The sequence below is a fragment of the Acanthaster planci genome, linkage group LG21 (assembly GCF_054643075.1).
Source record: "Acanthaster planci isolate LZ-2023a linkage group LG21, COTS_SCS, whole genome shotgun sequence".
NCBI lineage: Eukaryota > Metazoa > Echinodermata > Asteroidea > Valvatida > Acanthasteridae > Acanthaster > Acanthaster planci.
In genome coordinates this window covers 3,687,611-3,713,889 of record NC_141797.1, presented here as the reverse complement: position 1 = coordinate 3,713,889, position 26,279 = coordinate 3,687,611, and the positions used below count along the sequence as shown (strand labels likewise).

Here is a 26,279-nt window from a genome sequence, read left to right as displayed (position 1 = left end):
TTTTCACAGGCAAGTTAAGTCCGACATTTCATTTCACTTTAAATGATAATGCCTAACGGCGATGTATCACATTTTGAGACTAAACAGAGAAAGCTTCTACGAGGCGCGAAGACATGTCTCGTCTCAAGAGGCAGCAAACCCAGTTTTCCCATATGAAAAGTACATGTACCGGTGCATGGTGCATCCCCAGACAGTTGTGAAATAAAATGCGTAGCGGGGGCTTTGAGTTTGAGTGGCTGGGGGATGCACAAACCTGTATAAGTTGCTCAGCGTAGAAAATATTTTTCTGAGCAAAATAAATTTTGAAGCACTGTGTAGACGGTCAATAAATAGACTATTGAGAGACAACAATAGCTCAGCAATTATCTTTCTAATGGAATGGAAAGCACCGACACTTCCAAAAATGATACATGAACAAGCATCTTCCTCTGGCGGGGGATTCTTTTCAATTAACATGAAAACTTCCGACAGTCCAAGAAAAAAATCTCCATTCTGCCCTCTCCCAACCCCTGACTCAAAATCTGAACACATCACTGCTTTTAAAGTACATGTGGGAAAACGTAGTAAGAAGGTAACTTGACAATGAGCTTCAGTCAACTGGCAAGGTTTAATGAAGGCATTTCAGCCCTTCTGCTCTGGAAACATTCATTTACACAACTGAAAGTTTTCCTCAGTTTTGGTTTCAATAAGTCTTTAATAGAATAAAATGTATTTCATTCTTAACAGTACAAAATGTACTTCAGAATGCACAAAATGTTATCATTCTACATAACACACAGTGTGCTGGTGCGAACATTATTGCATAATAGTTTTTTGCACTTAACTAAATACAAAAAATAACACAAAACTCATGGACTACTCAAATTTACTTTTCAAATTTTCCTTTTATAACTGTGAAAATAGGAAAATACCTTCCTTTGAGGACAGACCACACATTTCAAACACTGAACAGTATAGGGGGCTATCGTGAGTACAGCACACCTCTCACAATTACTGTATAGAACCCAGTTTCAACGCCTGGCATTAGCCTCATGACTAGAGTTGTTTGATGATTCTTGGTACCACAAGGGTTCCTCTCAAGGCTCTGTAGTTTTTCTTCCTCCACAATCATCAACACTTGTGAAGCCATGATCATACATGGATGGTCCAGCAGCTCTCTCTAATATCTTTACATGCTTTAAACTTGACCACATTGCAGCTACATGTACATCTTCTGTCATTCAGCCTTGTGGTTACCACTGCCTACCAGTCAAGATTATTAATCTTCCAATAGAAAAAACCTCGGAAAGGATTTTCCTTAAGTTACTGACATAATTCATAGTCAGCCACAACTCAATACAGTACATGTATATCAAAGTTTATAAAAAAATTGAGTCTTTTCAAACCTGTCCACATTTATAATATCAGCCTATTAGGAATGTGTACATACTTCAATGTGGCCAGTATTATTTTCTAATGCACATTTTGCTCCCAAAGAAATGAAACTTATCCTTTTGATAACAAACATCCTGTTTGGATAGAATGCTGCACATAAGCCAGTCATTGTGAATGAAATGTTGTGAAACTGATTTTGTACATAACCTGGATATGACTAAAGAAGAACCCTGATTTACTTATTCTGCTTTAATTACCAATTTTCTAATTTTCACAAGTAATGCACTTATTGTGAGAAATCTGACAAAATGCACTCCAAGAGAGCCCTACAATAAGTCCCCTCATAAAATGGAAATTTCAAGTATCACATGCCTAATTACAATATCAATATTTGCATAGAGCAAAATAAAGCAACGTTTCAGACAGTGAGATTTAATCTACAGAAAATCTTTTCAGGAGAACATAGATTATGCTGCTGCAGCATAGTATTTGACTAGTTTCCTCAATACCAACAATTGGAACTCAACACTAGGTTACAACCGGGAAATCATGGGGAGAACTCTCAGTGTTTTTCAATTTGTAATGCACAAGACATAAAATAAAAAAACAAAACCAGGAAATGTTGCATGTTCATCACAGCCCTTCCTCTGATAGTTTTGCATTCAACTCGCATAGCTGTTTCATGAATGAGTCATTTGGGCATACCTCCCGCTTTGCCCTAACAGTCCTGAGTGCCTCACGTACATCCATGCCACGCTTGATCATCAGGAAGGCGACAACAACAGTCACTGAACGGCTGAATCCTTCCACGCAGTGAACAAGAATCTTGCCTATCAATGAAATCAAAATTGGAATAAGTGGCATCAAAATTTGCAACAAATTTGGAATGTGGATTGTAAACTGGGAAATAGCGCTTTTCCTAAATGGGAATGTGACCTGTTGTAATTGGTATTTTTGTCTACTTGGAAGACTTTTCAGAAGCTTGGTGATGGCAAACATATTTGCTCTATGTGGTCAGTCTGCTATTTGTTGGTGTCATTTTGTGAAATTGGGCCCTGGTTACAGGTCTGTGCCTACCTTATACGCTGCGGGGACGGGAACGAATCTGTTACACAAGTGCGACCATTGATCAATACCCTGGTAATATATGCAAAAACGTATCATGGGTACCACAAAAACTGACTACATGAGCGAAAACAGTTCCCCTCGGGTGCTATGCATCCCTCGGGTGTTTAAAATGTCATATCCCACATCACAGCAGGATTGTTAATTATCACACAAGCACAATTGAAACATAGGATAATGTGGGCATCAATTTCCCATATCTCATGAAGCCAAAGGCCAAGTGGTATCTGGAACACAGAAGCGCTACATTATTCCATGCTCCATGAGCACGAGTGCGAAAATGAATTTATCTTCAAGCAAACTTGACATGCAGTAAAGATTTTACTAGGACCTGTGTGTGCAAACGCCTTACCATTGAAAATACAGTAAATTTTCTAGATGTGCATTTTGCTATTAGCGTTGAGTTAGAATAGTGCATTATGCGGGGTTTGATATAAACCATGCAATACATGTATATCACACTGTTTGTTGCCATGAATTGACCAATCAGTACTGAGATTTCAAGTTTGCTTGAATATAAGACTTAATAAACACAATCATCTCTGTGAAACCTTTGGCACACATTTTCAATGGTTAAAATCCAAGAACATTTACCAAGGCTGTGTGTAAAAAAGTGCGAGCCAATGTCTTCTGTCGGATACTTAGTCTGTCAGTCAATCTAGCAAGCTTGTAGACACCTGTTCTTACCTTGATTCTCCAGAGCATTTTCTATGTAATTGGATGTATCATACAGGAAGGCAGAGATGTTGAACTTAAGGTTATCTGAAGCCTTAATGGCCTTGAATGTTATCCCTGTGTCCTGCAAATGTAACATAGAAATATTAAGCGACAGTGTGCCAAAAAGCATTTCTGATGTCAGCTCTGTGATCTGTGACCACAAAATAAAAGGCTCTTTTTCAGAGATGTGGTTTTGAAGATGTGGCGCTACACAAAACTAATGTTTTCATTTGCTTTGGACAGATTATCGTCCAATCATCAATACATCACTTCAGAGTTGGGTTTTCTACAGAGACAATAATACCGGTACCTTGTAGTACTCCTCATCTGTGTCAACATGGCCAAATCCAACGCCCTGCGCTGTGTTCAAGATATGAGTAATACCAGCTTTCTTCAGCGATTCTTTGCTCAGGGCAAAGCTCCTGTAATGCATAAAAAATAAGCACTTAGTACCTCTGACAAATTTTAGGTACCAAACATTAAATGCTGGGATACTCACATAACAGGGCTAGAACTGAGGTTGTCCTACAAATTGTGATTACGTGTAGTTTTGTTTTATGAGCTTTCCGGGAGAAATGAGGCAGAACAATTTGAAATTCACCCTTTCCTGTGCAAACCAATCAAACTTCATGACAGGTTGCAAAATTAGGAACCTGGCAACTATATGATCATGTTAGTTTATACATGAACTAGCCCACATATGAAAATCAAATCAGTGAGGTTTTTGTTTACATTCGCTCTCCCTCTCTTCATAGTTATGTTGTCCATATGCACTCATGCAATGTAATGAGTTGTTCCTAACTTCATAAGTGTCTCGTAGACCTGTAGGCTTACAAAATAAAATTGGTCCCCAAAAATCAACAGTAGGCCTAACGCCACTGCCTGAGCTTTGACTGAGTGATTGAATGATGCCAAAGAAACGTGGTTGATTGGGAGTACTTGCAGTTTGAATTTTACCTTTCCCTACCCAATAAAGCTGGTTCTCACTTTTCGCTTATGAAGACATTCGGGTAGACTTCGTCACAGGATCTCGAAGGCATTACAATGCAGAAACCATCTCCACCCTGGACTATTAAAATAAGATCCTCGGGTGTGCAGGGAGACCTACATGCAGCCTTGTTTTCAGATGCCATCGCACTCAGCAATTCTATCCAACTAATGCTAGCGGCCAGTAGAAAGTCACGAGGCTATAAGTTTTCTGGCAGGTGAAGCCCAACACGCAACAGGGAACAACCGATCGCGCCCAACAATATAGGATTTCTCCGTAACAGTCAAGTTTAGCGAGGAAAATATGGGAGCATTTACATAGAAAATACTTGGATCGACCAGTCTCACAGGGTTTGCGCACAGGAAGGAAGTAAAGTGTGATTTCCGTTCCCCAAATCGATCCGCTAACTCTGTATGGTGCGTACGGATTTGTGGTATCGATACCATAACAATTCGTCATGGTTCCCGACTATACGACATCGTGCGGTTGTTTTCGAATACATGTACATATGTACCCGGTACCAACTGTGTCTCCGTTTTGGGATTCTTTTGATCTGAAGTTGTTAGTTCAAAAACTAGTCCGATATGGTGTCACAGACACATCAAATAAAAAGCAAAAGAGCAAGATGTTATTGCGTTTCATTCAGTTCCACTTTTATTCATTCAAGTAATTCTTTTTCTTTTATAATGAAATATTTTCTAAGTTGTAATTCTTGGCTTCAAATGCTTTTATATGTTAATATTATATCTATTTACTTCGTACACTTGATGATGAGTGGTAGGTCGTTGACCACAGTGATTGTTATCGGTTTTGCCTCTCCTATGCACATCTTGTATGTGATGAAAAAGAAATGGCATGAATAAATAGCAATAATGTGACTTAAGGCCTACAATCGGGGATTGATTTTGGAGACGAAGCCTGAGAAGGAGACGACGCCGGAGACGAAGTCTGGTATTGAAAAAACGGCCCCACGTTGAGCAGTTCTACATGTACATGTTACTGTACATGTGCCAGAACGCCGAAGAGGCAAATAGCTGGTTGAGTTTTAGTTGCACTGAGCGTTTCGCGATAAAGGTCAGTGCGACTGTGTCTATTGATTTGGTGAGAAAATGTGTGTGGAAAACACATTTTCAAAGTACACGTGTAAAATGTATCATAAGTTTATTCCAAAAACTGGGCGGGCGTGAAAATCGGGGCAGGCGGTTATGCAAACCTAAGAATTAATTTTTAAAGGCGTAAGTATTATTATATTATTATTTAGTAAAGTGGCCGTCATATCGGACGTTAACAAGGTAGGCCCAGGAAGTGTTTGCCTGTATCTTTATTCAAAAATTACGTCAGTTTTCCTTCTTTCATCCGGATCTCTGATAACGAATTAAACGTGAAGCAGTGTTCCACGTATCCAGCTGAGACCTCAGACCTGGGTGTCTTTGTGATTGGATGTTTTTTCCATACCTTAGATTACCGAAGCGTCCTGAGCCAGCAGAGAGCACTGAGGGTAAAAGGAACTGGGGTTACATCCTCTGAATTAAAATAATTCCGGATTGCGAAGGTATGGTGCTTTCATTGCGAAGGATTATGCTGGATTTGAAGAGTTCGAGATGAATTGGCAGAAGGGAAGGTTTCTTGTGATGATCACAATTAGGCCTCCTAAGCCTAAATTGGCATGCCGTGGTATTACACACGATAAGTTGGTGAATACATCTCGTCGAGTTTTGCAGTGCAGTCATCATTGAGACTTTCAGAAAATGGCCTACTCGGGCCTTTTGGTGTTCCCAAAGCAATTAAGGTTAACAGCCAAATGTGGTCGGCCGCCCAGTTTGCAGTAGGGGCTGCGGAATCATTGGTAGGCTGAGTATTCGTGTAGTAGACTAGCGTCTCAAGGACGAGCCGTAATGTGCATCAACGCCTTTAGTGATCAAATTCCTTTCAGAAAAATAAGTTGTCTTTAGCGATTTTGAATCGATCAAGCAGTTACAGCAACATGTTTAAAGGGTAGCCGCAATGCACTCTCTTTTTTAAACACAAACCTCCAAAATGCACCTCATTTTCAGTTTTCATTTCAGTTTAAAAATGTTTTGCTGCCTTTTCGTTTTTATGCTGATGAGTATTTTCATAAACCAACATATGATGTGATCCTGGAGGAAATCCTCAATATTACATTGGTTCAGGCACAAAACCCCACTATTTTTTTAAAGATTTTGCTGGCCAACAGTTCTCTTCTTTAGTTATTAATTATAACACTGCAATAAGCAGGCAAGCATCCCTCACTCTGAAATGTGAATAAAGTGAGTTTGTAATTTGAACAGAAAAGCCCATGCGCTGGCCATATCTTCCCTCAATAACATCACAGCAACAGCGTCCACAGTTGTTCAGGAATATATTAACAATTTCTGAAATGCACTCTTTTTGATGCATTCAACCTAAATGGTATGTGAAAATGATTTTCACACACTGAAGAAGAGGACCGGTATAAAACTGCAGAATATTGTGTCTAAAATCTTTGCGCTACTCTTGAAGCAGAACGAACTTGGTACAAGGTGGTACTTGAAGCTTAACATTTTAAAAACTGAAGATCTGTGTAACTATACCAACTACAAAATTATTCACATTAGTCATCAATACTAACCAAATTATTCACCAAATTATTCACCAAATGTCAACATTGTCTGTTCGTACAAAATAAGTCGTTAGTAATCCATCCATGATAATGAAAATGCAATCAGTAGAAGGCATATGAACCATGGTATTATGAACATAGATTTATAATCCAACCATTAGCACTTGGGATAATTTCTTTATTAGTACGGTTGTGTTCATTTCACATCGACATTTTCGCCTTTGGAGCACTAGGCTATTCTAACACAAATCTACAATGAATCAGAATTGAGGAGTTAAGAATAGAAAAATGTATAAAATTTTAACAACTAAACATGAAAACTCTATGGACAACATTTGAGAAACTAAAAAAATTCTAAAGGTGGATACATGTAATCGAAAACGATTTTAAGAAGAAAGCTCCAAAATTTAGACTCACCCCGAAGAAAAGTCATAGAAAGTTACATGACAAACATCGAAATCTCCCCACCTGAATAATTTTAGCATTCCGACCATTTGGTTCTGGGTCCATTCCTGACTGTTTTGCTTACAACTGAAAGCAAATTATAGAAGAATCAAACAGAACTACTGAAAAACAGACGGAGGGCTAACTATATGTGTGTGCTTAAACTAACGAACACATCTAAACTTCAAATTCTGAAGGAAAATTTTGTAAACAATAAAGCAAACAGTGAAAATAAGATTGGCTCTACGAATCATAGACAGTTAACATGAATGTGTGTAATTCAGCAAAGTTGCACACATTGTTATTCATCAAGACTTATCTCTGAACCTTCGCAGAAATTTGAAAACTGCACTTTCTTTCCGAAGTCTCAGATCGCTTGAAAGATAGTTCCCAACTTCTGCCTATTTCACATTATTCAAAACTAAATGACGAGGGTCAAAGTTACACTTAAAACAGAAGAAACGACCAAGAGTTGTTTAGCCTAATTTCGTAATACACAACGAAAGGTCTTTCAAAGTTGATCGTTTATTAACTGATTGGCAAAGATTAAAAATTTCAATGTTTAAATTCTTGTTATTTGATTATGACAGTGTCATGGTCAGCGCAGAAAAGGCGAGTGTTAACCTCACGTTTCGACCAGGAAGCTCTAGCCGTCCTTAGGAGAGTCGGGTCAAACATGCTGGAGTTCATACTCCACACCCAAAGGACAAACAAATTCCAAGCAGCCGCCCTGATGTACACCGAATTCCATGCAAGTGCGGTCAAGTTTACATCGGTGAAACCGGCAGGAGTCTCCCCACCAGAATCCAAGAGCCCCGTGCACATGACAGACGCAGATATTACGAGAAGTCGGACATCGTCAAACATGCACAGTGTTCGAACCGTCACATCAACTGGAACAACACAGAACTCATCGCCTCCATCAGGAACTGGCTTCCCAGAAGAATCCAGAAAACCATCGAAATTTTCTGGCACAACACCGTCCCTCAAGATATTTTCAAGCTCGGCGACATCTGGCCGCTTCTGGCGCCCACTGATAACGTCCAAGAACACTTCCACTCTGGTCGAAACATCGAGTTAACGCTCACCAGTTCTTTTCAGGAACCAACCTCTTCTTGAGATAGATCCCTTGGTATACCCGCAAATCCTTACCACGTGTAATATTTTCACCACGCAAAGTTTCAAATCTTACATAAGTCATTTTTCTTGTGACTTACAGTCTGATGGCGTCATCCGCTCCAGTCCTCAGATGTTTTATTTGCATGAAAGGCGTCTACTTTTCAAGCGATTACAACAAATTTCATCAAGCACATTATCTGAAAAAGTATATTTCGGACATTATTCAACCTACCACTAGAGGGTGCTCGAGTATTTCATCATATTGCTGGTCCCCAATCTTACCGGAATCTTTTATACACGCAGCAAAACGAAAACCTGACTTAACTCTACAGCTTGCTACAAAAACCAAGCTGAGGTTTATAATGATTGATTTTATGTGAAATTTGAAAGATTAAAAGACTTCAGTTTAACCACTTAGTCTACCTATAATTTGACACCTGACGGCATCATCATGACGTCACTTTGCAGGGCTGGTACACCTCAGAATCAGAATTGATTTTTTACCAACTTTGAAGTTTATTGGGTTTTAACGTGATCAAAATGGCTTGGAGATTTATTGTCCCAAAAAAAGAGCAGGAGACAGATGAAATCATTTTTCAAAGGTGATTGTGTTTAAATGAATCACTTTATTCTGAATCTGATTAGGCCTACTTTAAACTTGCTTGAATTCCATGAGTATCTTGAAGTTAGTGATAATTAACAATCACTACTGTCTCTACAAGATTAGGTGACTGAAGCCAGATACCAGTGAATCTCTTGCCTCTTCAAATGCTGATGTTGATGCTGTCTTCATAAAGGGCGATGACAAGGATAATAGTGGCACCAATGAAGAGCCCCAAATTGTGCAGTAGGAAAATGGTGCCTTTGTTCTTGTTTTCGTGATGTATCAGTTCTGGAAACTGCACACAAAAGACATAGCAAAATCAAAAACAAAAACTGAACAGTAGACATATGAAGTTATGCGCATATTTGTATGATTTTTCTAAATTTGAATGCAATGTAAAAACTTAAAACAAACTGAGTTAATAGTAAGTCAATGGAACTCAGATGTTGTGATTTTTCCTCACCATGTCCACCAAGGCAACATACAGGAACATCCCAGCTGCCAACGCAAAGATCCACTCTCGAGCCTCTTCATTGGCAGCCAATGGAATGCCAATACAGAGTCCGATAAAGGCCATCAGAGCAGACAGGAAGTTGAAGGCCAGTGCTTTACGGAAACTAAGACCGGCATTCAGAAGGATGGCAAAGTCACCTGTAATTAAAGATTTTCCAGAGATAGTGTTCACTATCATGCAAAACAGTATAAAATAGCATTCATTCACATGAACAGAAAGCTACCTCGAGCATGTAACAGTGGCTATAACTGTATACCTGAACCATAATTATTCAGCAGCACAGCATCAAGCACAATTGTGCTCATACGTGATATTTACATGAATAGCCTAGACCTATACAGGCTACAGGAATGAGTTTCTTGAGTTTTTCTTTAGCGATTTTAAATAGATCAGGTTGTAATGTTAGCATCTATAATGTTCACATTTTGAAGCAAGATATGGGACGGAGAGAATTGTTTTACTGGAATCTCAGGAATTCTTTAAGACATCCAGGGGAATGTGGCAGGCAACGTTAGTCCATAGTTTCTATAGGGTATGGACATATAGGAAGGGGGTACCCATCTGTCCCATATCTTGCAAGGTATATACGTTAAATTTGACAAAATACAATTGCCTTGACGAACCTGCTTTAGAAAACTCAAATATTCAGTCTCCACAATTCGCAGTTATACATTCAGTATTAAACACAAGGCTTTTAGACCAACTCCAGAATATCTCACGAGGCACATAATCTTTCGATTCCATCTTTTTCCTCCTACAGTCTTCTGACAATAATCCCCCGGGTCGTTTATTTTGACGTGATGGTACCGGTACAACGCATGAAATCGAAAGTTTGTAGGTACATAAATCCTAATTCCAAGGTGTGTGCACAAGGTTGAGTCATAACGTTATCAGGTGTCAAATACCAACTATTAAGATAAACATGTTAAGCTTTATTCTATATAAAATCAATCATAGGATACCTCGTCTTGCTTTTTTTTGCGGCAAGTGATACAATGAGTGTTTCATCATTCCACATGAAATCAACTAAACCTTGTTTATGGTCGAAACCAGAAGTGGGGTTTTAGTATTGTTCACTTGGTCGTTTACGTCATGAAATTTTCGATTGCCCTAAAACGGTAAAAGGTAAAACAAACTGTATTGCGAAGTTTGCTGTTATTGTGAGAAAACTGGTAGATACAACGCCTTTATGCGCATAACGCATATGTGATGTAAAGTATGAAGCTAATGACATCATCAGACCTAAAGTTACAATGACGAAAGACCAGGTTTCAAAAATTGCTTGATATCAATCCTGAGAAATCGTCCCATTAAATTGGCCCATTAAATGCTAGAAGAAATACAGGTTTCCAATTTCTTGAAGTCCCAGTTAAAAGATATCCTTCATGGTACCTTTTTGAGCGCTTGCGTTGATTGAACCGTACAATGAAGCGGCGTGGTTGCTCTGCACACAGAACCACAAAGGACATGGGGAGTCTTGCATTGGGTTACATAAATTGGGTTGAATAAAGGCAGTGGTCGTGGCTCCTAAAGATTGAATTTCGCTTTAAAACGTCTAATCCTTAGTTTTTCTCTTTCGGATTTCGACACATCAGTCGTGCTGTTTCCGTAAAGAGCATGCATTTCATTCACGATATCAAAAACCACCGGTGCCTCTTTAAAAATCGCACTCTTGCAATTTTCTTCAGTAGATCTGGTAGAGCAAAAACAACAACTGTAGCTACGTACAGTTTGGATACGTGCACTGTTCTGATGGTGGTTTTGTTCCCTTTTGTATTCATTTTGTCTTGAAGTTTTGTTTTTGTTTGTTTGTGGCAGGGATTCTTCCATGCAATAACTGTCACTAACTCCCCTCTGGTCTGCCATAATTTTCTCCAAATAACGAACGTGATTTTCCGCTCTTTATGAACCGTGTAATCTTACGTTATTACACGATCCTACATTACGTAATATCCCGTACTGCACGTGTAAGATTCTCAAGGCATCTTTTACGACCGCAAAGACGTACAGCGATTCTGTCGGATCATTCCTACGTTAAAAAGAAACTTTCAGTTTCAATATTTCTTATCCCGGTTGTTTTAAATTATAGCCGAGGATTTTACCTCCCAATCATTTTTAGCGTCTGTTCTTTGCACAAACTGTTCCCTGTAGTTTTTTCTCTCCACTGGATCAACCTACCAAGTTCGTGGGGTAACTCGTGGCACAAGACGGCGATGCTGGTTGACAGTCCGGCACCAATACTAGTGGCAAAAGCGGCACCTATCGCCAGACCGTCACCCAGGTTATGTAGACCATCCCCGATGAGAATCATAAACGGTAGGGAACCCATTCCTAATTGGGCAAATAAGAAGTGGTATCTGTTTGAAATTTTAACTATGACAAACTTTGCCGGATTCAGAAATAGTCAAAACTTTACACACTGTTATATACTTGTAGAAAAATCAATTGTGTAACTAAATAATTAAGAAGGCAGTATGTATCTCGATGTGAGAAACCAAAAAAAAAGGAGCTACACACAGTCTGCATACTGACTAAGTTAAGAGATCTAGATCTGGTTCCAATATGGGCCCAAATGAGGCTGTACCAGCCAGATTATTACTACTTGAATGATGCACAAGCTGCATATAGTAATGACGTAAAAGAGTCTTTGTTTTACAAGTGAGGCCTTGCTCAATTTCCGTCCAATGTAACAATCGTATGGAATGAATGAAAGGTCTCTCACCATAGCAGGCTTTAGGCTGACTCTTCATTTGACCAGGCTCATCCGTAGCGTCTTCGTTCGGCACATCGCCTTCGGCTGATTCTAGTTGCGTGTTGGATACCGAGTGATGCTTGAGGGAGTTATCCATTGCCTCCTTAAGTTTCATACTGGAGGACCGCTTTCTCTTGGTAGGGTTATCTTCGGGATCTAGGGAATGCGAGTGTCCTTCCTAAAGCAAGAGCAAACAATAAAATTGCCGAGTTTCCTTTCTGATCGAGCCAAGCCAAGTCAACTAGCCACACATTATTTGTACGCTCAGCAAGAAGAGTGCCAAACGACATGAAGATTTGGCTGGGTGAACAAGCAAGAGACATATATACGTCCACATTAAGGCACTGGTACGAAACCTGCATGCTCATACAGTGTCAACATTTCCTTGTCTACAGCTGTATGGGCCCAAGCGGGGGCCATAGACCTTTATCATGGTGCTTTGTCTTGTCCCCCATTGATAATAGTAATACTTCTTATATTGATAAAAGGGAACAGACTTTTACCCCTTCCAGCCTCAGTTTGGTTACATTACTTTGAATAGTAGAAAAGCAAGATGGCTGCCCCATGATAGTGGTCTATGACGCAGTCGCAGTCAATCATTTATTTTTATTATTTTGCAGAAGATGTTTAAAAAATATCAGTGGACTTAAACAGACGTCGTAAAATAATTTATCTAACTGTGAGGATTAATCATAAAAACTGCGCCTCCGAAATGAAATACTACGCTGAGGTGAAACTCACACCAAACATTTGCATGACAGACTCGAAAACGAAGAAGGTGTAGATAGCAACGACAACCACCAGACACTTCCAAATGTAGGCAAGGTCCTCTGAGTGATCATGCGTGACGTCGTCCGTTGCAGCATGGTGTACGTGGAGTCCTACAGCCTGTTGGTCGAGAAGTCATACACGTCTACAGGATTTGTACGCATTAATTATAAACTTGGCTATTTCTTTCCCATTGTGAATGAAAACGAACTCTTGCTTAAAAGAGTTTGCTTAAAAATTCCTTGTCGACGAAGTCAATTATGTAATATTATATTGGTGAAGCGAAAACTACTCAAAACCCGATGCCTTACAATCAAATATGGCTACAGCTGAAAACATCTGTTAGAAATGTGGCGTAAAGTGTAGAGGATACCAGAACACGCTATAGTGTATTACACACCATGAAGTCTGAAGTAGCTGACACATAGCACGATCTATTGTGAGGGTGTCATTGTCAATACCTGTGGAATGAGATGCACCACCGCGTCGCCTACCAAGGTAGCCACAGCCAAGGCCATCATAGTTTGCAAGACTTTCAGATAGGCGTCCGTATTGAGACAGGGAAGGAAAGCCACACCAGCAATAGCGCAAAGGCTGGTGATAAAGACGGCCAGTACGCCATAGCCCCAAACTACAGGAATTGGAAAGATACAATGATATCATTGCGACAAAGAATGTGACTTTATATCCCATGCAGATAAGACAAATGGTGCAACAACCTGCTCTTGATATAACGGGTTTTGCCCTTACCCAATGTATATTAATATGCTCAGTGCTTGTCCGAGAGCTTGCGAAAAAACCTCACAAGCTTACTCACGTGGGACTCAAAAAACCCATTATATAAATTGAACATCTCCCCAACGCAAAAAAAAAAACATCTTGAGAACCTGCTTTTTGTAAACTGCATGAGAACATAATTACTTTAATTTAACAGACATAGTGCAATGAAGTCAATCATCAGACAGGCCTACAGTGTCTGGGAGAGATAAACTGAATATGGTGATGGGCCTTCCATAATATTTCGAATTCTGCATCTGAACTGAAAATGAGGCCATGGGTGTTAGATTTCACGATGTTAGCGAAATACCGCCCAGCGCTATTTCTCAAAGAAGAAACAGCTTCTAAAAGCAAGAGACAGACAGCTTCCACTTTCAACAGGATATCCTTCGAATATAGTGCATTTATTAAAATCAGACCAAGTGGCAGACAACTTTTCAAGGGTGATTTTTGGCTTTAGACCCCTAAAATGGTGACAAAATGTACCGTTGTTGGCCTATACAGTCATCCGTCATGGTTGTAACAGACACGGTTTTCAATGCCCATCTGATTCCGTGGGTTTTACCCTGAATATTGCTCTTGGGTTTTCCTCCCACCTCTGAAACTGTAACTGCTTCTCATTTTCTTCCCTTTTGTTTTAAATTCTGTAGGCTTGTGAGCCACAGTGCTTAGTGGGCCTTTGAGGAATTCTTGTTGTCTTTACTAGAAATGATTAACAAGGGAGTATTATGAGTTTAGCCGATCTTTAACGTGCGTTTAAGACTGGCTTAGGGGAATGGACGCGACACACACCCGAGTTAGCAGCAGGCGAGGGGCATTATCAGCGTTCAGTCTCCTGAACAATAGTTTAAGACCGGCCAAGCGCATACCTACCCCTTTAATTAGTCAGACCGTAGTCAATATATGATGGCCTTCAGGCGATTTTGATTTTATTCCCTCATTTTTCCTTCAGAATTTTCCTTCATTTTTTATACGGCATCCCAACAAACCGCTCTGTTACAAAATACGCATGTGTGTAACCCTGTACACCTTCGCCACCGAGCTGTCCACGTTTTCCGAATCCGTCACCACGCATCAGTATGAGCATGTATACCAGGCAAGATAAGGGACGGAGGCAACCCCCTTACCTGTCCAATCCCTTTACACACGCTATTGATACCTAACACCCCCCCCGAAGTCTGTAAAGAATTCCTGAGATTACGATCAAACAATGACCAGCACACATGGGGGCGGTTCTCTCCGTCATATATCTCGCTTCAAACGCGAGCGTGTCCTATGCAATCTTGATGCATGGAGATCAATGCTCATGTTGTATCCAGGTGCCGAGTGATTTTCACGCAGCGGGCATTTATTAGTCTTCAGTGGCCTTATCAAATGTTAAAACACGACCACGTTGCTCGTTGTTGAATAAGGAGACTGTGTGTGGTATTGATGAATAATATTGAATAACAATTATGCTGGTCATCGTGGATGATGCAGCGTAAAAAGAATTGGCGTTAAATTCCATTAAAATGCCTAACCTTCAACCTTGAGATTATGGATGTGGGCCTTCGAAGAACGTTTGACAAATTTGTTGGTCCCTGTTACGTTTGGATCTTTTTTGGAGATATTCTTCAACAAACCCAGAGGTTTTCTTAGGAACCAGATCCACAATAATTAAGATCCCTCATTAACTGCCATCGTGAAAAATCCAATGCCTCGTTTTCAGTTCAGATGAGTAGGTTTACATTTGCAAATAATTTAGATTAAGAAATGCCTGTACGAGTTCATAAGAAAATGTCCTGAACACAACTGTTCGACCAACCTTCAGCGGTGCTTGGTCCCACAGGCGTGGTGGTCTCATCCTTAACGCATGCGCCAGTGAGAGTCTGCTGAATGAGGGCGGGGCCCAGAGCCATGAAATGCTCACGTGACACGCCCACACTGTGATTGACACCAACGACGTCAAAAAAGCCATGAGCAGTGAAACACTGCAGAAGTAAGAATCACAATGAAAACTAACCTTAATTTCTGTCGAAGATGTGTGCGTTAGAGTTAGAGAAACGCAAAATCGATAGTTATGAGTGTTCGCTCGTCACCCAGTGCTCCAACAGGGCGATGGGAAGGGCCGATGGCCGCGCACTGATTTGAGTGAAAAAAAAGTCACACGGGGTCACAGCTAACGATGCACGGATCATTGTGGGTACTTTCTGCCAGGTGCACAAGCTCGCTAAATGCGTTTCATATGCGGCTGTTGTCAGTTCAATATTTTTCCTTTTTTTCCTCATTGACCAGAATATTCTCACTACACTTTATTGGTTGATCCAAAATTGATAAAGATAACAAATGATTTGAAATATATCGCCAAAAGACATGTGATCAGTGATACTTCGAAGATAAATTACCACACTGTGATTTGTACTAAGGCCATGTTTTTATCACTATAGCCGACACTGCCCGTGTCAAGGCATTTTCATAGAGGGATTCCAATACGACGCTTTTGGTGTTGATCTGCGCACTTCCACGTTTGAAAATGAAGCTGTACGTGTCAGCTTCAATTCTTAATACGATCAGATGATGGGAAGGAGTCAAGACACAAAATACACAAGGATTTTGTTAAATTCAGACTCTTCCGGTGGCGATTTTTTGGGGAAGAGTCTTTCAGGATGACTCAACGCGTAAAATCAAAAGAAAAAATACCGGCAACTTACCGCGAACTAACGAACCCGCGATGGTAGTGTATCTGCATGTGCAGTGGACTTGGTTTAAATTAAACTAAAGTGGTGAAGCTCACGAACAAGCATGTTGACTCCGCTGGCGCGCACGACGAAGTTCAACACAGAGAGCCTCGGTTTCGATGCGGATATGCGCAGACGGCGTTAATGTGAAATCCCTCTATTGACGCACCAAAAAACTTAAATAACGCTTTGCAAACAGAAAGCAATAACCTCGCGTTCACCGGTCGTGCACAATGTAGCCAATCACAGTGCAAAGCCAATGGTCCTTCGGGCGGTGGGTAACGAGCGAATTATCAGTGAAACTCTGATTCAATTCAGTGTTACCAGTGCCTACACGTCTTAGTCGCAACGGTGTGGGGGCGCCTTCCCCATGACAATCGTTGCCCACACTTGCTTATCCTGATGTAATCCCGATTATGTACATGTATATGTACAACATCTAGTAAGCCCTCCGCCAACTTCCCCCCCCCCGCCCTGGGTACCGTGGCCGACACAGCACCCGAATAAATTCAAATTAAAGCGTGGGCAAATTCACCCCTCGGTATAGGAAATTTCCACACAGTTGGAGAATTCCAGCCATAAAATGCTGTGAAGTCATTTAACGATTGAGAAAAAATCCTCTCTTTAGTTACTCTCGTCGATGCAGGTTCGAAACAATGCCGTTGCAACATTTTAAAAGAAAAGATAGCAGTACAAAAGTGTAAAAAAGGGAGCGTCTTTTTAGCGCACATGTAAACAAATACATGTATTCCAGTGCGTCACGTGCAAAAAGCACTGAACGCACTGCCATTCGTTGTTTCGCCCGCTGCATGCCCACGCTGTTGAAAATCGCGGTTACACGCGTAAGACTGGTGGTCTATGTGTTTATATGTCTGTGGATGTTTATAGAGATATAAACATATAGAGCACCCCCAAGCATTACAAAAAGATGTCTTCTTTTGTTCCGATCGGAGCGGATAGACAAATACAGTGAGACACCATTCCAAGGGGCCATTTACACTCACGCAGCTGTCTCAACCTGATCGCGTGCGCACACTTCGGCAAATGACTACTGCCTATTGGTCAATGAGAAATTTCACGCGTGCGCACCGCCTGAGTGCGAATGGGATGGACCTGTAGTATGGCCTCTAACGTTGATCGTCAGATTTTATTGTGAACTCACGGCCAGGGCGCGCAAGTTTATAATTAAAAGCTTGTGGTGCAGGCACGCGTAACGAATTGTGCTGGGGCGTTTCGGCGACCGAACCCTCAGTTTGTTTCAGCTTTGGTCATTGGTTTAGCGTTGGGCGTCTTGGTTTAGACTTGAATCGATTTGGATGTCTATTTACGTTGCTCTTCCCCAGTCAGCCGTCCCTTCCCTGAACACACGGTTGCGCCCATCCGCTTGCATAACTTTTTTAAATTAAAGGAGCCCTTTAATAGTCTTTTTGCGACATCCAGTGTCAAAGACTACAGGCCTAAACACAACGAGTCCCACCCAGAGTAAGCGATTTTTTCGCAAGCTCTCAGACTGTTAATGGATATTATACGTCGGGTAAAGACAAAATCCGTAATTAAAATTAAGTCTAGACGTAATTAGGCCTGTGCCTCTACGGCATTATCGATTCGACCGAACGAGAACCAAAGGCTCGAGTTGGTCTAGGGCAAAGAGCTCGATTACATTACTGGAGTGCTAACTTCTCGTCTTCCGCGTGGAGAAAATTTGACAGCGTCCTGAGCGCAGACATTTTGAATCCATGAGCATGCTTGTAGAACATCCGAAATTGAATAGAATGAATTTCGAATCAAGTACTCTCAAAGTAACGCGCATCGAGTACCGATAGGATTGGATAAAAGAAAGTAACGGCAAAATTATCGACAGGCATACAGGTCTGCGTTATTTACACAGAGCAAAATGAAACGTTCATTTACTGATTGCGCGTTTAGGTCTTTTTGCGTGTCGGCTTTGTTGACGCATCAGCCTGAGACTCAAACATGCAAATAGCCGTACAAAAGCCGTAAAATTTCGAGTTTTATATAGGTCTGTGCACAAACATGGATGCACTCAGCAGGCATCATTTTAACTCAGCGCGATTGTCAGCATTCTCGTTTTTATGTATAACTGTATAGTTCAGCGCTGGTTCAAAAATGCGGACCGTAAATAGACAGTTTTTATTGCCTCTTGAATCAGTGGATTACACATTTAAAATTTGTTGTATAGGCAGATAATCGAAGAGGTACGTTCTTCTAGAACGTACGTGGAAAGAGAAAGAGCATCAGTTAGAAACAAGTATAATATTCAGCGAAAATGATATTCATCAACAGTGTCGTCTGCTTCCTTGCGCTAGCGTCGTTGATATGACGTACACCGTTTCAGGTTAGGGCAATAGCGGCACCCTTACTTCTGGTTATTGCTTTGACGTTATAAATATGCTTCTAGTTAGGGCATGTCAAAACACGCCTCATGAATGAATGGCCTCCCTGTGTGCCACCTGCATGCAGGAAACCAGTGGGATAACTTCTCACCAGCCTGGCTTTCTTTAGCCGATAAGGGGGTACTTCAACTCATGGCGGATACCCTGAATTTACTTCATTCAGTGTATCAAGTGGCGTGGTACCTGGCTATTTTGGGTCCTGTGCCCTGCTCTCGTTTATACTTACATGTTGTTTAAAATACGTACCTTTATTCATCATAATAAGTGAAATCAATCTGTAATTAACTTTTAATTTCATTGCGTTCATTTTTATTTTCAGTTTCTAAAGGAAAAGAATCCTCATTTTTAATTCAATGTGGCCGACTTTTAAATAAGGTCAATTAGCAGCTATCACTGCAACACCTTCTGGTATAGAGGTGCACGCGGTTGCTAGACGGCGCGGGGACCAGAAAGGCGTCTTAATATGCCAATAAACGCGCACGTTACGCTTCAGAACGCGCGTGTGAGTGGTGTGTTATATGGCATCTCTTAAAGATAGTGTATGGAGCTTCCAGGTCTACATTTTGAGCAAACGTAAAAAGGCCCTGCCCTACATCACATCACCATAAATATTTATAGGCAATCCTGCATGATCTCTCTTAAAGTCAGCGTGAGAAAACGTAAAGTAAACTCACTGAGTGTACGTCGGGTGGGTGATCATGATCGTGATCATGATCGTGGTCATGATCGTGGTCATGATCGTGGTCGTGGTCTTCGTCGAGGAGGGTTGCTACATTCCGTCTCTTGCGTTGTCTTCCAGCTACAACTCGAAGGAAGTGGGGTGCGTGATCATGATCGTGATCATGATCGTGATCGTGGTCATGACCGTGGTCATGACCGTGGTCATGATCGTGGCCCCCGTCGCTTCCAGCAGAGAGGAGGGTTGCTACATTCCGTCTGTTGCGTTGTCTTCCAGCTACAACTTGAAGGACGTCGGCTGCGTGATCATGATCATGATCGTGATCATGATCGTGGTCGTGATCGTGATCGTGGTCGTGATCGTGATCGTGGTCGTGATCGTGGTCGTGATCGTGGTTCGCTTCGCTTCCAGCATAGAGCTTGTCTATAATTTCCTGGAATTCTGTCAATAATTATAACAAAAAGAGCATCTCGGGAGTTATTTAACAGCGGAAAAATGTTTTATTTGTCTATTTATTTATTAATTTCTCGGGAAACACAGGCAAACAAAACAACAAAACATAAATTTTCATGATGGAACAAACACTGGTAGAACACTCTTCAGGATTTAAAATAAGTTTGAAAAAGTCTTACTTCCTTCAGTAATGTAGCCGTGTGAAGCATACGAATGGAATATATCCTCCAGGAACGCCTCTGGATCTAACTTGGTGGCATTACCAATGCAAAACCCACGGAATAGGCTGGATATCAAAATGGCCCCCACGTGCTCAAGCTCGTGGTCGTCTGCTCCCAATTGGTGGTCGGCTACGGTCTCCTCGAAGACAGTTTCTGCGGTGAAACACTGCATAGAGGACAAGGAATCGGAGCAATTCACATAAATGAAATCTAATATTCAACATCACAATTTCGCGTACATGTCAAAATTCGTCCATGTTTTGTAGATTTGTAGATCTCTTTATTGTAACACCACGGACTCCTTTTAGGGCAATTTGCGCGCATTACTATTCATCATATTTTTCATTGTCACATTTACTCCATTTATATTTATTTCCTCCAGAATTTGCACTGAGATCACAGCTTCAAAATAGATGAGGCATACAAAAGGGGATGGACCATCGATGTCGGAGTGCATGTTGAGTAGTAGCTTTGCAAATGTAAGTGAGTCACTAGAAACAATGTTGTGAGAAATGACTGCATTTTAATTCAGACCTGAGGGTGAGGCAAGTTGATACCTTGAAGCATTATAGGCATTGTATGGAAATATAAAGTACCTTGGCAAAGTTGGTAGCTTTATAGGTCGTGGCCACTGCACCCAAAACGTCCTCCAGCTCTTTTTCAGACAGTTTCTGCGTGCTGTCTAATCTCGTGAGAAGTCTCTGAACGTAATCTCCGTACGTCAGCCCAGACAGATCGGCCGCGCATGCGGATTCCAGGTCGGCTGCGTAATACATGAGCACGACGCATGCCCGGTTGAAGTTCTTTTCGTTAAGGCCATAGCTGGGTGGAATGCCAAGAATGGAGAATATGCTGTCGTTCTCAAGACACTGCATATTGAAAAAGGAACAAAAATATTGACAAGAGTGGTTTAGTTTCGTTTGTATTCAACTAAAAATACTGTTCATGCCAAGATGCGAATTCTTAATGTAGATTGCGTCATTGGGAGAAAACAGAGAAAACGAGGGGAACCGTTGCCCTGTGCTCGTAGCAGATAAACCCCTGTGTTTGCCAAACAACGGCTTCATGCACATTAAACGCAGGTTTCAACTTGTTACAGTTAAGCTTTGAAGACAAAAATTCTAATGATGCTACGTTAGATTGGGAGGTTTCCATATTTATTTGAACAGATAAAATCAGAGAAGACATGTTTTCCTTTGAGGCACGTCATAGCACATTTGTAACGGTGCCAAATTCCGTCGATGAATCTGATAACATCAGTAACGGTCATAGTGTCTGCAGAACGCATTCCAGGTCTGTTGTAATCTAATTTGCCCTTCAATTCAGTTTGTTTCCCTGCTGGAAAGGAAGCCGTTTCGCTTTCAAGAATTCTCACCAGCGTCTCCGGAGTAGAATGTTGACATCTTGGGATGAGGCGTTAACATCATGACAACAACCAGAAAATGGAAGTCTTGATTTCATCATCTGTTCAGAATTACGGTCACAGTTTGACGAGTGATCAAACCATGTCTTTAATAAGACGAAATTGATTCCCTCTTTGGCACAAAATTAGTGTCACCTATTCCGTTTCCATCGTGAGACAAATTTAGGAAACCAACCCTTCTCGCTAGACTACCTTTGCAAAAAAGATATGTGCTGACGTTTTTCATAACAGGATAAATGTCACACAGGTTAAGGTTACCGTGTGAGCTTGTTGTATTCTTTCAGAAGGAAATACGCACATGGACACGTGTGTAAAATAAACACCTTAACAGCGAACAAAGTAAGCTGCAATAAACAGATTGTTTCGTAAAATACTTGCATAATTTTCCATCATCTGAGTCATGGATTGTCCATCATGTGTCACTGAATTCTATTCAAAGGTGCCCGCGGAATAGAAATTTTTCATTTCGCTTGACTGGTTCCGCTCTCATTTCATATATCTCATTTTCAATGAGAAAGAGGGAAAATGCTGAAACGGAAACCAGCCTAGCATTGCACGGTACATACAAGGTGGCACTTCGGACACGAATGTGGTAAAAATATTTTGACAAAAAATTTGAACCGGGTCAATCATCAAGCGTGAAAATGGCACACGGCCAGACATGCTTGGTCACTTCGGTGCGTCGTAATTCGATTCAAACCGCACACGCAGTGAGTCCTCGATCATGTCCGTCTTCTTGCGTTCGAAACTTTTCCACACCAGACAGGGATCACGCTGGATCTTATTCTCCAATTAAGAGAACGTAAGTTTCCCTGGTTTTTGTCCAAGGCCCACTGTGGGGCAAATTCGATTTGTTTGAAGTTTCTCTCTGCCAATCGTTACGCATCATATACTGTTTCTCCGATATATATCTCCTGTTCTCAGTTTAATCTGTTCGCAAATCATGTGTAACTTGAAAGAATGCCTTTGCCAATAACAGGCTGCCTTTTCTTGAAACACATGGACTAAGGGATGTCACTTTGTCGTCAGTCTCAAGGTTTCTATCTCATGAGGTATTATACGATATTGATGTATGTTATGTGTAAGTTTTTACAAGCATTTCTTGAAGCCTAGAGCCTGAAAGTAAAACGTCGCGCAGTGAGCTTTCGGAAGCCTCGCGTAGTCCGCCTCTAGAATTTTACACTTGGCTGTCCTAACACATTTGATAATTTGAAAAAGAATGATTCCTAAATGAAACTATTGTAACAAACACTGGTATCCGAATTGTACCACCGTGTTTCTCAGGAAATGTTTTGGATGGGTAAAAACGAAATTCATAGGCGACCTTCCACTTCAGTGGCACTGTCGTTCCCAGGGCTCTTTATTCACGCCGGTTTGTTCTCGCTTCATGAGCTTGTACGTGAAAACGATATTACGATGATACAGTCGTTGGGTTCTAGATTCGGTCGAGTTGACCGAACGCCGTTAATGTCAGCAACGGTTAGATTAAAATTTGGAATCTTTCGTAAACGCAAATTATTCCTTTAAGTTTATTTCCTCATAAATTGGAAATTAAATAAAATATTTTGATTTGTTTTTGTTTTAGCTTTTATCAAATCACTACCAGATGCAATATCATGTTCATCTGCGTACGAGACCACCGAATTGAACTGATCTCATGCATAGATTTGCGGAAGTGCGAGGTCATATTCTGGCAGGATATTTTTATTTCAGATCAGATTATTTTTCGATTTTTAAAATCGTTAAGTTACATGAAAAGAGCACGCGAATATATCGAGCGTTTTCTTTCAGTCTCACGCAAGAGCATTCTTCTTTAAACGGAACGCTAATGCGTTCTTTAGCGGCTACGTTGAACATTTATGACGTCAAACCGATTTTCTTATCTCGTTGCCATATTGTGTCATGGGTGCTAAAGACATTAAAGACATTACTTCTTGGAAGTTCTGCTGCTGTTCATCGAAACGGGGAACCTTTTGTGGATCACAGCTAGGCAGAATACCACCCTGTAGGCCCCTATAGTCAGACGGTCCTACTGGAAATATACAAAACTCTGGTCTTCCCTGAGGTAAAGTTGAATCAGTAAGCCTACACGAGTAAATACTGCAGAGAGATAACCGAGAGAATCACACGGTGAAAACAAACAACAGCCTGCGTAACTCTACCGGTACATGGGTTTGCTAACCAAGAATAAATACGCCAAAGGTCTGGATTCTGCGCCAACCACGTTAGCACAGAATTTCGTATTTGGTTATAAAGTGTATGCACAGGTTACACATTTAGGCTATGCTTCTGCAGATATTTAAAAAAAAAACTAAAACAAATTCATGCAACTTTACTGCGTCCACAATAGTTTGGTGGTGTCCATGTTTTTAACGAATGCTTGAATGTAAGCATTTGCACCTGACGAGGGGCGGGAGACGCCCGAAAATTCGCATTTAAGTAAGTTCCCACAGGTTGATATGGCTTTAAGAGAGGTAAATAAGTTGGATTGACATTTGAAATGGTGAAAAGGGGCATCTCCAAAACATTTTCCACTCAAAATCGAAATTCATGCAACCTACAGGTATGGACAATCATAGAGGAATATGTTCTCATTTAGAATTTTATTCTTTGTTTTGTTTAATTACTAAGTTCAACACTATCCCAGGCACCACGTTGTTTTCCATAGTATGCCGGTCAGCTTTTGCCATATATGTACGCTCCAAAGCGAGCCAGTGAAGATTAGTATACGGACGCTTCGTCTTGGCAATCACGCTTGCGCAAAAACCCGCGCACACGTAACAGAGCTAGCTAAGGGTTGGACCGATTAGTAAAAAAATGGAATCAACTACAAGACTTTTACAGAATGTTCATGAGTTTTGAATGGGGCACACTAAAGTGTGTCAACGGAGCATTTGAACACACAACGAGAAAATATGATACTATCAAAAACGATGGCAAGCAAGTTACTTATTCGTGATCACGTCCGAACTTTGACACTCTCGGTCACGGTGGGGTGATGCCATAAATCCCAAACTATCTGTGCCGCGTGACAGCCGTTCGACGTCTTCAAATATCATATGATTGGATAATGCCACAAAAGCTGAAACACCTCCAGCCCCCCCCCCCAAACAAGTTACACAAAAACCTATTTGCTAGTTTACCTGCACATGCTGTGAACATAATGACAGGGGGTGGGTTCACATAAAAATAAATGATTTTAAATTTCCTGTTTCCGTGGAAATCACCTTGGATATTTTGCTACTTTGTTACACATATCAAATCACTTTTTATACGAAGAGCAAAAATCGAGTTAATTTCAGAACATATGTGTAAATATCTCTACGCACTTTTATCCTTATTGCGCAACACACCAAAGTTCCTACCTTGTGGCAATTTGCAGAGTTGAAGTTGTCACTGCAATGCAGCTCATGTTCGAACAATAAATGAATAAGCCTAGCTGTCTCATCGCGCGTGATGTTCCTGTTAGCACTGAAGGAGAGATCTCTTAATTGACCAAAAATCTCCTCAAAGGGGTCCCCAAAGATCGAGTGGGAGTGATCGTGGTCATGATCGTGGTCATGGTCGTGATCATGGTCATGGTCATGATCGTGGTCGGTTTCCTCGGTGGTGATCTGACCGGCTGCGAGCACGTGGAGGCAGCTGAAAATCCCAAACGCCAACAAGTAAATTGTGCACACGGCACGAAAATTCACCTTGCGGATCAGGGCCATCTTAATTTGAACGTGCTATGCACTGTGCACAACGACTGGTTCTGTGAGACAAGTCTAGGGAGGTTTTGCAGACGGCACCAAAACTGAGGAGCTTATGAATAATCTAATACTGTACTGATAGCTGATACGTCACTGCTCCTGCGCCCTGGCAAGCTATTGGTGATTAGTTTAAGCACTGTGTTTATCTCATATTTATTCTACTTGTACAATCTTCATAGGATGCCTGACCCACAAAAAGTACGATCCATTCAGTGCAAACTGAAAATAGACTTTAATTTGCATAATGCACACGGCACAGGTTTGGACAAATCCATTGTATCAATAAATAGGGCTGTATATAGTATATTATATATATTAAGTTATCTAGGCTGTACTCTGGCGTGATCGAATGATCCCTCATACATTATTATCTTACTAGTGGGATGCCGCGCGGCACTCGCTAATCCATGGGTTGAGCTGAGACGTCAACGCCATATATTAGGTAATGTTTTCTCGATTATACCACAGTTTCGGGATTTGGACAATTTTCAGACTTATTATGCTCAAAGAGAACCTACTTTGCGCGGGGTTGGGCCCGTGAAGTGTGGACTAAAAGAACATTTGAGAAATAGGAAGCAGTATGACAGCAACTCATGCCTTCTTTTGGAAATATTTCAGCTGTGCCACGCCACCTAAGATTGACGGGAGTAAAGTGTGCTGGGTGTTCCGCTCTACTGGGCATTCTTAATAGGATAGGAACGATTTATTGAACTGAATATAAGAAGAACGCAACGTGTCGACATAGTTTCGTCCGTCCCGTTTTCAACTTTAAAAGCAAGACTCCGTGCACAGAAGACCATTCGAATGTAATGTTTTTG

General features: G+C 41.0%; 2 protein-coding genes across 2 annotated transcripts; both read right to left on the bottom strand.

The window, feature by feature from the left end:
- Positions 1–588: 588 nt before the first annotated feature.
- LOC110981636 (dual specificity protein phosphatase 3-like) lies at positions 589–4,636 on the bottom strand. Its single transcript, XM_087131361.1, has 4 exons — positions 4,204–4,636; positions 3,527–3,638; positions 3,187–3,298; positions 589–2,204 (listed from the first exon to the last, which is right to left on the bottom strand). The coding sequence occupies exons 1-4, from the start codon at positions 4,347–4,349 to the stop codon at positions 2,008–2,010; spliced, it is 567 nt and encodes a 188-aa protein (XP_086987487.1). The 5' UTR covers positions 4,350–4,636; the 3' UTR covers positions 589–2,007.
- A 2,345-nt stretch (positions 4,637–6,981) lies between these two features.
- LOC110981608 (zinc transporter ZIP12-like) lies at positions 6,982–25,507 on the bottom strand. The gene is made up of 11 exons (XM_022239300.2): positions 25,075–25,507; positions 20,883–21,155; positions 20,245–20,452; positions 19,608–20,053; positions 15,607–15,772; positions 13,487–13,656; positions 12,999–13,145; positions 12,228–12,435; positions 11,684–11,836; positions 9,455–9,642; positions 6,982–9,286 (listed from the first exon to the last, which is right to left on the bottom strand). Exons 1-11 carry the CDS (start codon positions 25,420–25,422, stop codon positions 9,152–9,154), a joined length of 2,442 nt encoding a protein of 813 aa, XP_022094992.2. The 5' UTR covers positions 25,423–25,507; the 3' UTR covers positions 6,982–9,151.
- Between the last annotated feature and the right edge of the window lie 772 nt (positions 25,508–26,279).